We start from the raw sequence: 12,107 nt of genomic DNA, 5'->3' as shown, positions 1-12,107 counted from the left end.
CCATTAAATATGTTTATGGATGGCTTCTGATAAGTAAACTTTGTCATGTTAAGAAGCTTAAATATTCTTCCTAGTTTATTAAGGGTTGTTTTGTTTTAAGAAAATTATAAGCTACTGGTGTTGAATTTATCAAATATTTTAAAGTGTCTCTTCTGTTGATAATATTCTGTGATTTATTTTTCTTTACCAATGAAGTGAATTTACAGAGTCACTAATGTTGAATCATCCTTGTACTTTTGGAATAAATCTTGCCAGATTACAGTGGATTTTGACTTGTTTTAGAGCAAGTTGGATTCAGATTGCTAAAATTTTATTTAGTAGTTTTGTATGGTCTATAAAAGTAATGATTCACAGGTTAGAGATTAATTGGTGAACTTTGAAAAGGTGGCTCTGGCTCAGATGAGTTTGTGAAATACCAGGTTTCTTTACTCTTCGACATCACAGAGACCTTAATAATACTTATTGTGATTCTTTAAAAGGTAGACTATACGTGGCATTCAGCACTTTCTCAAGTTATTTGACTGCAGAACCTCCTTTTTAAAAAAACATGTACTCAATTCTCTGGGGACTACTAGTGTTCTGAAACTGGCCTGTAATTCTCCTTTTTGGTATTATCTCTGTCAGTTTGGGTATCAGTTATGCTAAGCTTGGGAAGTGAAATGGAAAACTTTTTTCTTCCGTGTAACAGTTTAAATAACAGAGATTATTTGTCCCTTAATGGTTTGATAGAACTTGCCTGTAAAACCATCTGAACCAGTGGCATTTCTGAGTGATAAAAATGGTTGGAATGCACACACTAGGAAGGCTTCCCCATAGGACATTTTCCTCAACAGTCAGTTCTTCAGAACACCTTTTTCTTTTCTTTTTTTACAGGATCCAACAGCTATTTTAGAAAAGCCTAGGATGTGTGGAAATTAGACTTGAGACGTCAGCAAATTGATACTAATCAGTCCTGCATGGTCCTCATCTCTAACAAACGGCATGCTGGCACTGCCGCAGGGTGCCTTGCTGGGGCTGTGTGGGGCATTTTTGGTTAAGGGTGCAGAGCTGGCACCACCGACTAGCCACTCTAGCTGAAGGCCACGCTCTGGATCCCTCTCCTCATCCAGTTCCATTTTATCCTCTGGCTTGTACCTTTTCCCAAGTACTGTAGGGCCATAGGTCAACTTAAACTTCTAGATACTTCCCCTAAACTTCTAGATACTTCCCCTAAGCCAGCTTCACAGTCCTGCTCTGGACCACTGTGGGTAGCATAAGAGGGAGACAGATATTGCTAGGAATTTGGGGTCCATTTGAGAGGCCTGTATTGGCACTGGGGACTGCAGCCAGGCTAAGCTTGTGTTGGGTCAGCTGGGTGGTGGGGTCTCCTGAACCCGAGCTAGCTGAGCTGAAAGATTGGTCTGGGGTCCCATAAAGCATAGGAGGGCTGAGTGTCCCTGCAAGAGGCATGTGGGTGTGTGCGGGATATGTGTGGGTGTGTAACGTTTATCCCAGATTCAAGAGGCTGGGCGTCACCGCAAGAGGCATGGGGGTGTGTGGGGGGTGTGTGTGAGTGTGTGTGTCCCTGTTCCTGCAAGAGGCATGTGGGTGTGTGTGGGTGTGTAACGTTTATCCCAGGTTCCAAGAGGCCTGGGGGCTTCCGGAAAAGCATAGGAAGGCTGGGTGTCCCTGCAAGAGGGGTGTGTGTGTGTGTGTGTCCCTGTCCCTGCAAGAGGCATGTGGGTGTGTGCGGGGTGTGTGTGGGTATGTAACGTTTATCCCAGGTTCCAAGAGGTCTGGGGGCTTCCAGGGATGTAAGGACTGGTATAGGGTATAGTGATATAGTGAGGCCTGGGAGAGCGGAGAGGGCTGCGGGTCCCTGGAAGAGATCAGCTTGGGGGAGGGGGGAATCGGGGTCCAGGCTCCAAGAGGCCCGGGGGTCCCTCGGGTCTGGGCTGCGCCGGGGGGCCGCTGCGGACTCTTTGAGAGGCCGGGTCGGCGGCGCCAGGGCCCTCCCCAGGCTAACGGGCCAGGCCGTGGGGGAGGCAGGGTGCCGACCGGGCGGCGGCGCGGGCTCCGGACGCGAGGGCTCCCGCTCCCTCCTCCCGCCCGAGCCAGCCTCAGGCGCCCGGCGCCTCCCCCGGAGCCAGAGCCAGAGCCGGGAGGCCCGGAGCCCGGCTTGCCGCCGCGGCCCGCGGAGGGAGCTGCAGCCGCCGTTGTCAACGCCGCCGCCGCCGCCGCCGCCAGGCCGCGCCCCGCCCCTGCCGCCGCCGCCGCCGCCGCCGCTCCCCGGTGAGGCTCGCGCTCGAGCTGCCGGCCCCGCCGCCTGGGCCCCGGGCCCGGCCCCTTCCGCGCCGCCCGGGCGATGAGAAGCTGCTTCTGCGTGAGACGGAGCCGGGACCCGCCACCGCCGCAGCCGCCGCCGCCGCTCCAGCGGGGAACAGTTAAGTGAGGGCGGGCGGGCCGGGCGCCGCGGAGACTCGGCCGAGCCGGCCCTGCTCCTTCGGGGGACGGGCGGGCGCGGAACCCGGGCCGAGGGGCGGGCGGACGGGCGGAGCCGGGCTGCGCCGAGGCCTTGCGGGCTCAGTGCCCGGCCAGCCGCGGGGACAGGCCAGGCGGCCTCTGCTCGGCCCTGCACGCGCCGCGGCTTCGCGTCCTGGCTTGGCCTTGCAGCCGGCAGGCGGGAGGATAGCGCGGGGACCCGGGGGCGAGCATCGACCCCCAGGGCCGGGGCAGGTGAGGTCGCCGAGTGCCACGTCTGTCCGGTGAAAGGTGAGGCGGCCCACCTGTGCCGGGGCGCGGCGGCCACCTGCACAGACCAGGACCGTCGTTTCACTGGCGGGGCCCGGGGTCCACTCTCTGTGGTCACGTGGGTGCCGAGCAGATTGCACCTGAGCCTCGGGCATGATCTGCGGCCTCATCTGTGACCTCAGCAGAGCAGAGAGGACAGCCAAACTCCAGGGCACCTGTCTGCAAGGTGACGTGCTGGTCGAGGCACCCAGGACCCAGAGTACCATCCCTGCAGGGTAGTGAGCCTGTTGATAGTCACCCCATGGGGACTCCGGTGCAAATGAGACTCAAGGGCAGGGGCCAAGTGAAGAAGGCAGACCCACGAGCATCTTTGTCCTCTTTGTTAACCAACACACAACTCTTCCTAAATCATCAGCCTTTCCCAATCGTTAAAAATGATTCTTGTATGCTCTACCCCTCCGCAGCCTCTTCAGTAGGGCCCAGAGGAAGGCCCACTGGAGTGCAAAAAGGGAATGGCTGTTGCCCCTTCTCTGCTCCCTGCCCCCGCCCATGAACCAGCCCCCACTCAGTTTTCTGCCACAAAGCAGACAGCAAGCTGGAATCTCTTTAGGGGCCTTTGTCTCTGGTGGTTCCTTCTCAATATAATCTCATTGTACATTTCTGAACAGCTGGCTGGGTCTCATCTCATTTTAACAGGGCAAGAAGATCTTATCAGCTGCACCAGAAAAACCTTAGAAAAGTTAGGAGATAAGCTCAGTGGAAGTCTAGACTAACTGAAAAACTCAGTGTACTCAGAAAGTTAGCACAGGAGACAGGTGACACCTTTCTTGCTTGCAGGAAATTGAACTGGCTATTTCAAGATGTTGTGCCTTGCATAGAATATTTAAATGGGGCCTCTGAGAGATGGAGCCTCTTTTGGGACCTGGGCACCAAGACCTGTGCAGAGCAGTTGACATAGCAATTACTGGTTCACTTGAGCCCAGAATCACCTTCTCTGATCCACATTTTTCATTCTTTCCTTCTAGCTTTTAGGCCACACTCCTGATTTACCCTAAAGGCATTTCTCTGCTTTGCCTTCTTCCCAACGGTGGGTTTTTTCCCCACTTCTAGTACACCATGATTAAATGTGAGGACGTCAGAATTGCCTGGGCTCTCCTTGTGTGTTCTTACGCAAATTAGTGAACTTTTCTGAGCCTCAGTTTCCTCATCTGTAGAGTGAGGCTAATAATAGTTATCTATCTCATAGGATTATAGGAAGAAGTAAGAGAAATATAACAGGAGACGTGCTCAGCTCTGTGCCTGCCACAGGGTAAGTGGTCAGTAAAAATTAGTGGTTAATATTCAGGGTTTGTTAACTGGTTAATCAGAAGAGTAGCTTCAGTTTTTTTAGTGTGCTTCTCTGTTAGTGGTTGTTATTGAGGGCCACTAGGAAAGGATGGGAGTAGAAAGAACAATGGGCTTGGAATCTCGGAATATCTCCTGGAACGTAGGTAACCCTAGGCAAGTCATGGAACCTCATGGGACCTTTCAGAATCCCCATTTGCTTATTTATTAAAGAGACCTAAGCGTAAAACCTACCCTGTAAGGCTGAACGAGCTAAGGTATGTGAATGTATGTGACACTATGGAGAGGGTGGGTGGGGGGTCCTCACTAAATTTAAGTGGGGTCTAATGACATACCCTGGTTTTGTGAGTCTGCCATTTTGACAATTTGTTGTAGGTGGGAGGAGCTGAAAGAATAACAATGCAAGAATATCTTGCCGTTGTACATTTTACAAAACCACACGACCACATGAACACATTGTGATCTGCTCTCAGGGCCTTGCAAGGGGCGAGTGAGGGCTGGGGTGGGGACGTCTGAATCCAAGCGTCCTGGGCCCTGCTGCCATAGCAGGTTGAAAGTGCTCCATGCCTCGTGCTCAGAGCGCGGTGTCCTTGCCACACTGAAAAGCAATGACGGTGTTGGAGTCAAGCATGGGAAATGTCAAAGGTGCTGTTATGACGATGAAGATAACAAATGACTATATGGCTGGATGTGATGGGCTGAGAACACTGCGTTTAGTTGGCTGCGGCTGAATGAGCAGGGTCTTGTTTGCTCGTTGGGTTGTGGGAGGGGAGGCCTGGGTTCCCTGAATGAGCTGCCTCTCCGCAGGCTGTCCTGGCTCTATCTGAGGCTCTCCCTGGCCTGCGGTGCCTGGCCCCACTGGCTCTCCTTGGCCTCCTGCTCACTGGGCCGCCACTGGGAATTGTGGTTTCCCTGAGTTGTCTGCACTGTTTGCAGTGGGGTTGCCTGCCTCAGATCTCTTCTCCTGCGCTGCTTGGGAGGCATGGTGTGCTTGACATTACCTCCTTGCTGGGGACATCCTGTGGGCAAGCGTTGGGTTTACATGACACACTTCTGGTGAGATGCAGAGCTTGTGTAGGCTGAAATGTGAGAGGCCTGTGGGCCCAGAGCCCAGGGGTCACATACTTGAGCTTTGTAGCAGCTCAGACTCCCCTGAAAACTGGAGGGCCATCTTGTTGGGCCTGTGGCTATGGGATTGTTCTACACACACACATACACACACACACACACACACATTTTTTTTTTCAGGTACTGATCGGCCCAGGAAAATGTTCAAAAGAATATCCTTTGATCCTTTAGAAGAGAGAAATAAATGAATTCTTAATGAGCTAAATATCCCCAGGATGTTTGTTGAAATGCAGATCCCAAGGCCTCAAACCCAGACTTTGAGTCAGAATATCTGGGGAAGGGGCCCCAGAATCTGCCTGTTGAACAAGAATCTTAGGTTGTACTTAATGCTTACTGAAATTTGAGGACCACGGTTATAGATGCTTTTTAAAAATATGGTAGAACACACAAAATAAAATTTGCCATCCTAATTTTCCACCTAATGCGTTGGTGGCATTAAGTACATTCATGTTGTTGTACAACTAACAGCTAGAACTTTTTCATTTTGCAAAACTGAAACTCTATACAGTTGACCCTTGAACAACATGCATGTGAACTGTGCAGGTCCACTTATACATGGAATTTTTTCAATAACTGTTGCAGTACTACACCTTTCCGAGTGAGTTGAATCCCCAGTATGGGAGGGACCATGAATTTGGAGGGCCACTGATAAGGTATATTCAGATTTTCGATGACTCAGAGAGTTGGTATTCCTAACTCCTGCATTGTTCGAGGGGCGTCTGTGCCCATTACACAGCTCCCATTTTCTCCTCCTCCAGCATCTGGCAACCACCACTCTACTTTCTATGAATTTGACTACTGTGAGTACCTCATACCTCATATAAATGGAATCATGTAGTATTTGTCTTTTTGTGACTGTTGGATGGCATCACGGACTCGATGGACATGGGTTTGGGTGGACTCTGGGAGTTGGTGATGGACAGGGAGGCCTGGCGTGCTGCAGTTCATGGGGTCGCAAAGAGTCGGACACGACTGAGCGACTCAACTGAACTATTTCACTTAGCATAACGACTTCAATGTTCATCCACACTGTAGTATGTGTCAGAATTTCCTTCCTTTTTAGCAATAGTACTCCATTGTATGTAAAGACCCCATTTTACTTATCCATTTATCTGTCTGTGGACACTTGGGTTGCTTCCACCTTTTGGCTGTCATGAATAATACCGCTGTGAACATACACAAATATCTCTTTGAGACTCTGTATCCAGTTCTTTTGGGTGTATATCCAGAAGTGGAATTGCCAGATCATGTAATCATTCTACTTTTAATTTTTTGAGGACTCACCATACCATTTGCCATAGTTGCTGCATTTACTTTTCCACCAAGAGTGCCCCAGGTTTCCAATTTTTCCACATCCTCAGCTATACTAATTTTCTGGTTTTTCCTAGTAACCATCTGGAGGGCATGGCAAGCCCTTCCAGTATTCTTGCGTGGAGAATCCCCGTGGACAGAGGAGACTGGCGGGCTATGTAGTTCATGGGGCCGCAAAGAGTCGGACGCGACTAAGCACAGCACAGTAACCGTCCTCTTGGGTCTGAGATGATGTCTCACTGTGGTTTTGGTTTGCATTTCCCTAATGAGTAACGATACTGAACATCTTTTCAGATGCTTTTTGGACATTTGTATATCTCCCTTGGAGAAAAGTCTTTTCAAATCCTTTTCCCTTTTTTTTCATAAAGTTATTTGCTTTTTGTTATTGCTCTGTTGTAGGAGTTCTTTATAGACTTGGATTTTAACCTCACATATATTTTGTTTGTTTTGTTCTTCTTTCATTTATTTTTGGCTGCACTGGGTCTTCATTGCTGCACGTAGACTTTCTCCAGTTGCGGTGTATGGACTTCTCATTTTGGTGGCTTCTCTTGTTGCTGAGCACCGGTTCTAGAGCACAGGCTCAATAATTGTGATGCACGGGCTTAGCTGCCCCTTGGCATGTGGGATCTTCCCAGACCAGAGATCAAACCCATATGCCCCACACTGCAAAGTGAAAAGTTAAAGTGAAAGTTGCTCAGTCGTGTCCAACTCTTTGCAACCCCATGGACTGTATAATCCATGGAATTCTCCAGGCCAGAATACTGGAGTGGGTAGCCTTTCCCTCCTCCAGGTGATCTTCCCAACCCAGGGATTGAACCCAGGTCTTCTGCATTGTGGGCAGATTCTTTACCAGCTGAGCCACAAGGGAAGCCCAAGAATACTGGAGTGGGTAGCCTATCCTTTCTCCAGGGGATCTTCCCGATCCAGGAATCGAATCGGGGTCTCCTACATTGCAGTCAGATTCTTTACCAACTGAGCTGTCAGGGAAGCACGCATTGCAAGGCAGATTCTTAACCACTGGACCACCAAGGAATCCTGGATTTTTAACCTCTTATCAGATATATATGGTTTGCAAATATTTTCTCCCATTGTTTCTTTTGATGGAAATTCTACAAGTTCTTTATATACTTTAAAACCCTGTAAAGTAGATATTATGCATTATTCCAGTTTTATAGGAGTGGAAACTTAGGCCCAGTTCAGTGTGCCTGCCTGTGGTCACACAGCTGTGTCAGAGCTGCAGCTCAAGCTCTGGTTCCTCTGAGTCCAAAGCCCACACCTTTTCTAGTCCTCTACTTGACCGCCCAGCCCTCCCCTGAGCTAACAGCGTTAAAGAGGCCCTGCAGGGTCCACAGGAAGTGGCCGTGGCTTGAGAAGCATTCAGCTTCAGGAAAGGAAATGGGAACCCAAGTCTTGGGAATCTCCCTTTCGACTACTGGGGCGCTCCTTCCTGTAGATCCTCATCATTACTTAGGCCTTAGAAGGAGCAGAAAGTGCAGACAGGTTTTGAACGGTTTTGTTTGTTTAAGCGTTTCATAAGCTTGTTTCAGAGCCCCTCTGCTACTCAAAGTTTTCCAGACAGTCTGGCCTGTTCATGCCACCGCTGTTGCCTTGTCTTCTACCCGCACTCCTTGCAGTACTCTGTACCCTCTATCTTTCAGGCAGGCCAGCTCCCTGACCGCCCTCCACCCCCCGCCCCCCAGCAGAAGGGCGTGTCCCCTTCATTTACAGTTCCTTTCTTTGAGGACATTTCCTCTAGCCCGTGAGCCCCGTGGGTGGTGGCCATGACTTACCTGTCGCTGTGTCACCCAGCACAGTGCCACTGCACCTGAGCAGTGCATTATCCAGTCTCTGCCCCAGCCCAGACCAATCAGATCAGAACCTGGGGGGTAGCTGTAGTTTTTACAGACTCCACGGGGAGTCTTCACGGAGCCCCCCTGCCAGGTCCTCATCCGGCCCACTCGCTGGATCTAAGGCAGACCCACTTCTGGAACCGCCCAGAGTACTGAGGTCCCACCTCCCTTGCTTGGCAGATGGCTCAGGCCTGGAGTTGTGGTGTTTGTCCTACACCACGCATCAGTGACCCCAACTGTCACCATTGCTCCTGCTGCTTTATGTGCCTCCTTAGTCCAAGGGAACACGGACAGTTTTGAGAGGACAGGGACTTCATTTATCAATCCTCCCATCCATCCATTTATCCATAGTCTATTTACTGATGATGCAAATTTATTCAGTATTCACTATAGACTAGGTACTATGGTGGACATAATACCTTTGAACAACTAATGCTCTGCTCGGGGAAGTGTTATAACCTTCTGAGAGGCAAGACTGTGTTTCTTTATGTGTGTGTGTGCATGTGTGCCCATGTGCTAAGGTCATGTCCTTGGATAACATCAAGATTCTTAGTGACAGCATCTGTCTGGCTGGGCAGTGGGGAAGGTTTGGGGTGAATTGGAGATGTGACCCAGAGTTTGAATGGTGGGGTGGGTGCCATAGGGGAGGGACTGGGTGCTCTTGGGTAACCTGTGTTAGGGAGGCAAAGACTGAAGGGCTTACTCTGAGGCTGTTCCCCAGGGATGATGACCTTCAGGTTTCTTTTTCCCTTCCTCCCTCCCCGCCTCAACTTCCTTCCTTCATCAAACATCCCATGAGTACCTACTGCCTTGTTCTCAGACTTTGGACTGTGGACCAGCTGTTTCAGCATCTACCTGGATCTTGTTAGAAATGCAGCTTTTCAGGCACTGAGTCAGCATCTCGGGGAGTGGGTGTAGGACTCTGTTTTCGTGAATTCTCTAGGTGACTCAAGCATGCTAGAGTTCGAGAACATCGGGCTTCCCATCTTCGTTGCTGCTTCACGCTCAGCATAAGAGCTTTCCACAAACATTTGTGGGCTGACTGTACCAGGTCCTGTTCGGTACTAGGGATGTGGAGATGCCCCAGGGGTAGGATGGTGAGGTCAGTCAGGTTGAAGGTATCAATGGGACACGCAGGTGACAATAGCCAGCAGGGCACCAGATACACATATCTGAGTCTCAGGAGAAAAATCCAAGCCTTGGAGGTAATTTGGAGGTCATCAGCACACACAGGTAGAATGATTATATGACCAAAGAAACTCTTAAGGCTCGTGTGAAAGTCAGAACGCGGGTGGTGATGAGGTGATGACCTGAAGCCAGGTATTCTGACGATTCTGGCCTCAGGGCCCATTTGTCCAATGTTGAGGTGACATGTTAGCATTTTTACTCAGCAGACACTGTGGCCATCAAGCCAAGGCTGTGACCGTTTCCTGTCACTGAATATTAGGCAGACGGCCAGCCGGCTCTTGGGGCCTCCTGGGATGTTTCATTTGTAGGGCGTCTGCCTTCCGTGGGGGTCTGTCTGCCTTCTGCTTTCTCTCCAGGGGGCACTATGGCATAAGACCTGATGGGAGTGGGTAGGGGCGACCTTCATCTGCAGTAACTGTGAGCAAGCTGGGGTGGGGCTCACAGTGTACTGGAGAACGCCCCCTCCTCCCCAGACCCAGGCTCCCTGGTTTTGCAGAGCCGGGCCTGTAGGGGCAGGCCTTTGGCCACAGCAGTGCTGTAGAACTTGATCTGGATTTATTTTGGGAGAGTGTATTCTGGGATCCAGCATTGCGCTGTACTGCAGCCACCCAAACCCCAGGCCCACCTCACGTGGTTTATGATAAATCTGTTTGGTAATCAAATGGTTAATGAATGCCAGTCTAAGCAGAGGTCTGATGGGGTGGATGCATTTGTACACCAGATTCTCCTATTAGAAGTAAAAAGGAAAAAAAAGGAAGTGGTTGCCATTGTTAGTTCCCTGGCTGGAAAGTTCTTTGTGATCCAGGGGAGCTTAAGAAAATACTTGCTTTCATTCCCTAGTATCTTAGCAGCCTTCCTAGCAGCCTGTGGCCTGTTGCCACCAGATCATACTCGACAGCATTTGTCAGAACGATTTGGTTTCTGACTGGTCACTCGGATCAAATGTCCAGGCCAAAGTACAGGAGGCACCAGGAGGCTATCCTGAGGTTCCACAGTGGCCGCCTCTCAGCCTGTGTGCACTATCCCTATGGGTGGTACCCAGAGCCAGCTGGCCATTTGCCTGGGTGCTGCATGGATCCTGACCTCAGCCTGCAGTCTCCTGAGGAGGTAGGGCTCTGCATGCGCCACGGCTGCCTGCGGTGGCCCGGTTTGGGTATTTGTGTGTGTTGTGGGTACATGGGTGAAGCCTAGCCACTGACTTCCTCCCCTGTCCTTCTGTCCCCCGCTTAAGATTTGTTAGCAGGAAGGAACCGGTAGTTACGGGGTAACAGAGAAGGGCAGCCCACCGGCACCACCGAGCTACTGGGAAGCAGGCAGAGAGCTGCCCCACGCCTGCCAGGGCTGCAGCTTTTCCCCAAGGGAGGCCCTGCTCTTCGGCTGTTTCCCACAGGGAGTGAAATATTTATCCACTGCTTTTCTCCAGCCTTGCAAGCTTGTAGATGTGGGCAGACAGTTTATGTCTTTTCTGCCCTTGACTTTGGATTTCAGACAATCCGATCACAAGTTCATCCTTCTGTAGAGACTTAATTAACCCACTAGTTTTGTCATTTCAATCCCAGTAGCCCAATTTAACCTGAACCACCCCCCAATACTTTGATATTACTCTCCTCCAAAGCTGTGTGCGAGTCCCAAGTTCAGCCCTGGTGGGCAGCACGGGCTCCGCTTCTGAGCCGGTCTTCCTTCCTTGCCCTGGGTTCCTGCTGTGCCTCTTTTGAAGGCAGCATCCCCTGCCCCCAGCAGTTGTTGCCTCCCCACCCCCTACAAAGTGCTTTAAACTCCTCAGCTCAAGCCCTACCCTGCTGCTGGAAGGGCCTCGGTGGAGAGAGGTCTGAGCTCTGTTAGTTGGGTTTTGATTTCAGTACAGGAGTTGATAAAAGGAGATAAACTCCAGGCTCACAGGGCCAGGGAAATTAAACAGAGATGATATCAAAGTTCCCCTGAGTTTTCAACTGTGATTCAGTAGCTTAGTTTACTCCCAGACTGCGGCTGGGAGGCACGCCTTTGATTCTGAAACAATGTTCAGCATCAGTTAAGCCCAGCACTGCTGACTTTTAGAGATTAAGCACACTGTCGTAGTTAATTCTTTGATCAGCTACAAGGGAGCCGTGTGCTGTCTGTGCGAAGGGGCTTTATAGTTAAAGTTCATTTCTCTGTGAACCTGGGGTGACAGTCTTGGTGAGGGGCTGCCGTGCCCGGGGGCTGGGACCTCCCCCAGAACTGTTTGTTGCACAGCGTGAAGCTCATTGAGCATGGCTGGAAAAAATCGTGCTGGCCTAGAAAACACACCTCGCCCTAACTGGCCCCATCCGGTCCCTCAGTCCCAGGAAGTACCACACACACACACATTCTCTCTCTCTCTCTTTCTCTCTCTCACTCTACACACACACACACACACACTCTCTCTCTCTCACTCTACACAGACACACTCTCTCTCTCTCTTTCTCTCTCTCACTCTACACACACACACACTCTCTCTCTCTCATTCTCTCTCTCACTCTACACACACACACACACTCTCTCTCTCTTTCTCTCTCTCACTCTACACACACACACACA

The 12,107-nt window shown here is 50.7% G+C and overlaps 1 protein-coding gene across 20 annotated transcripts in view; it reads left to right on the top strand.

The window, feature by feature from the left end:
* The window catches only part of MVB12B (multivesicular body subunit 12B), a 483,962-nt gene that overhangs the window by 277,720 nt on the left and 194,135 nt on the right, over positions 1–12,107 (top strand). For 12 of the 20 annotated variants that reach the window (XR_014051736.1, XR_014051738.1, XM_081484011.1 and 9 more), the window contains exon 1: positions 2,261–2,422. The exons of 1 other annotated variant lie outside the window; for it this stretch is intronic. Coding sequence is in view for 10 of the 19 variants with exons in the window: in XM_081484011.1 (XP_081340137.1) it covers positions 2,345–2,422 (78 nt within the window). In the remaining 9 variants the exon portion in view is untranslated. Of the gene's footprint in view, positions 1–2,260; positions 2,423–3,976; positions 4,040–4,199; positions 4,332–12,107 lie in introns of those variants that run through there. 7 more of the 20 variants (XM_081484014.1, XM_081484022.1, XM_081484018.1 and 4 more) reach the window with 4 other exon arrangements.

This window comes from Giraffa tippelskirchi, chromosome 4, assembly GCF_054371585.1.
Source record: "Giraffa tippelskirchi isolate mGirTip1 chromosome 4, T2T-mGirTip1v1.2.pri, whole genome shotgun sequence".
Taxonomy (NCBI): domain Eukaryota; kingdom Metazoa; phylum Chordata; class Mammalia; order Artiodactyla; family Giraffidae; genus Giraffa; species Giraffa tippelskirchi.
The sequence above is the reverse complement of the archived record's forward strand: the minus strand, read 5'-3'. Positions and strand labels throughout refer to the sequence as shown.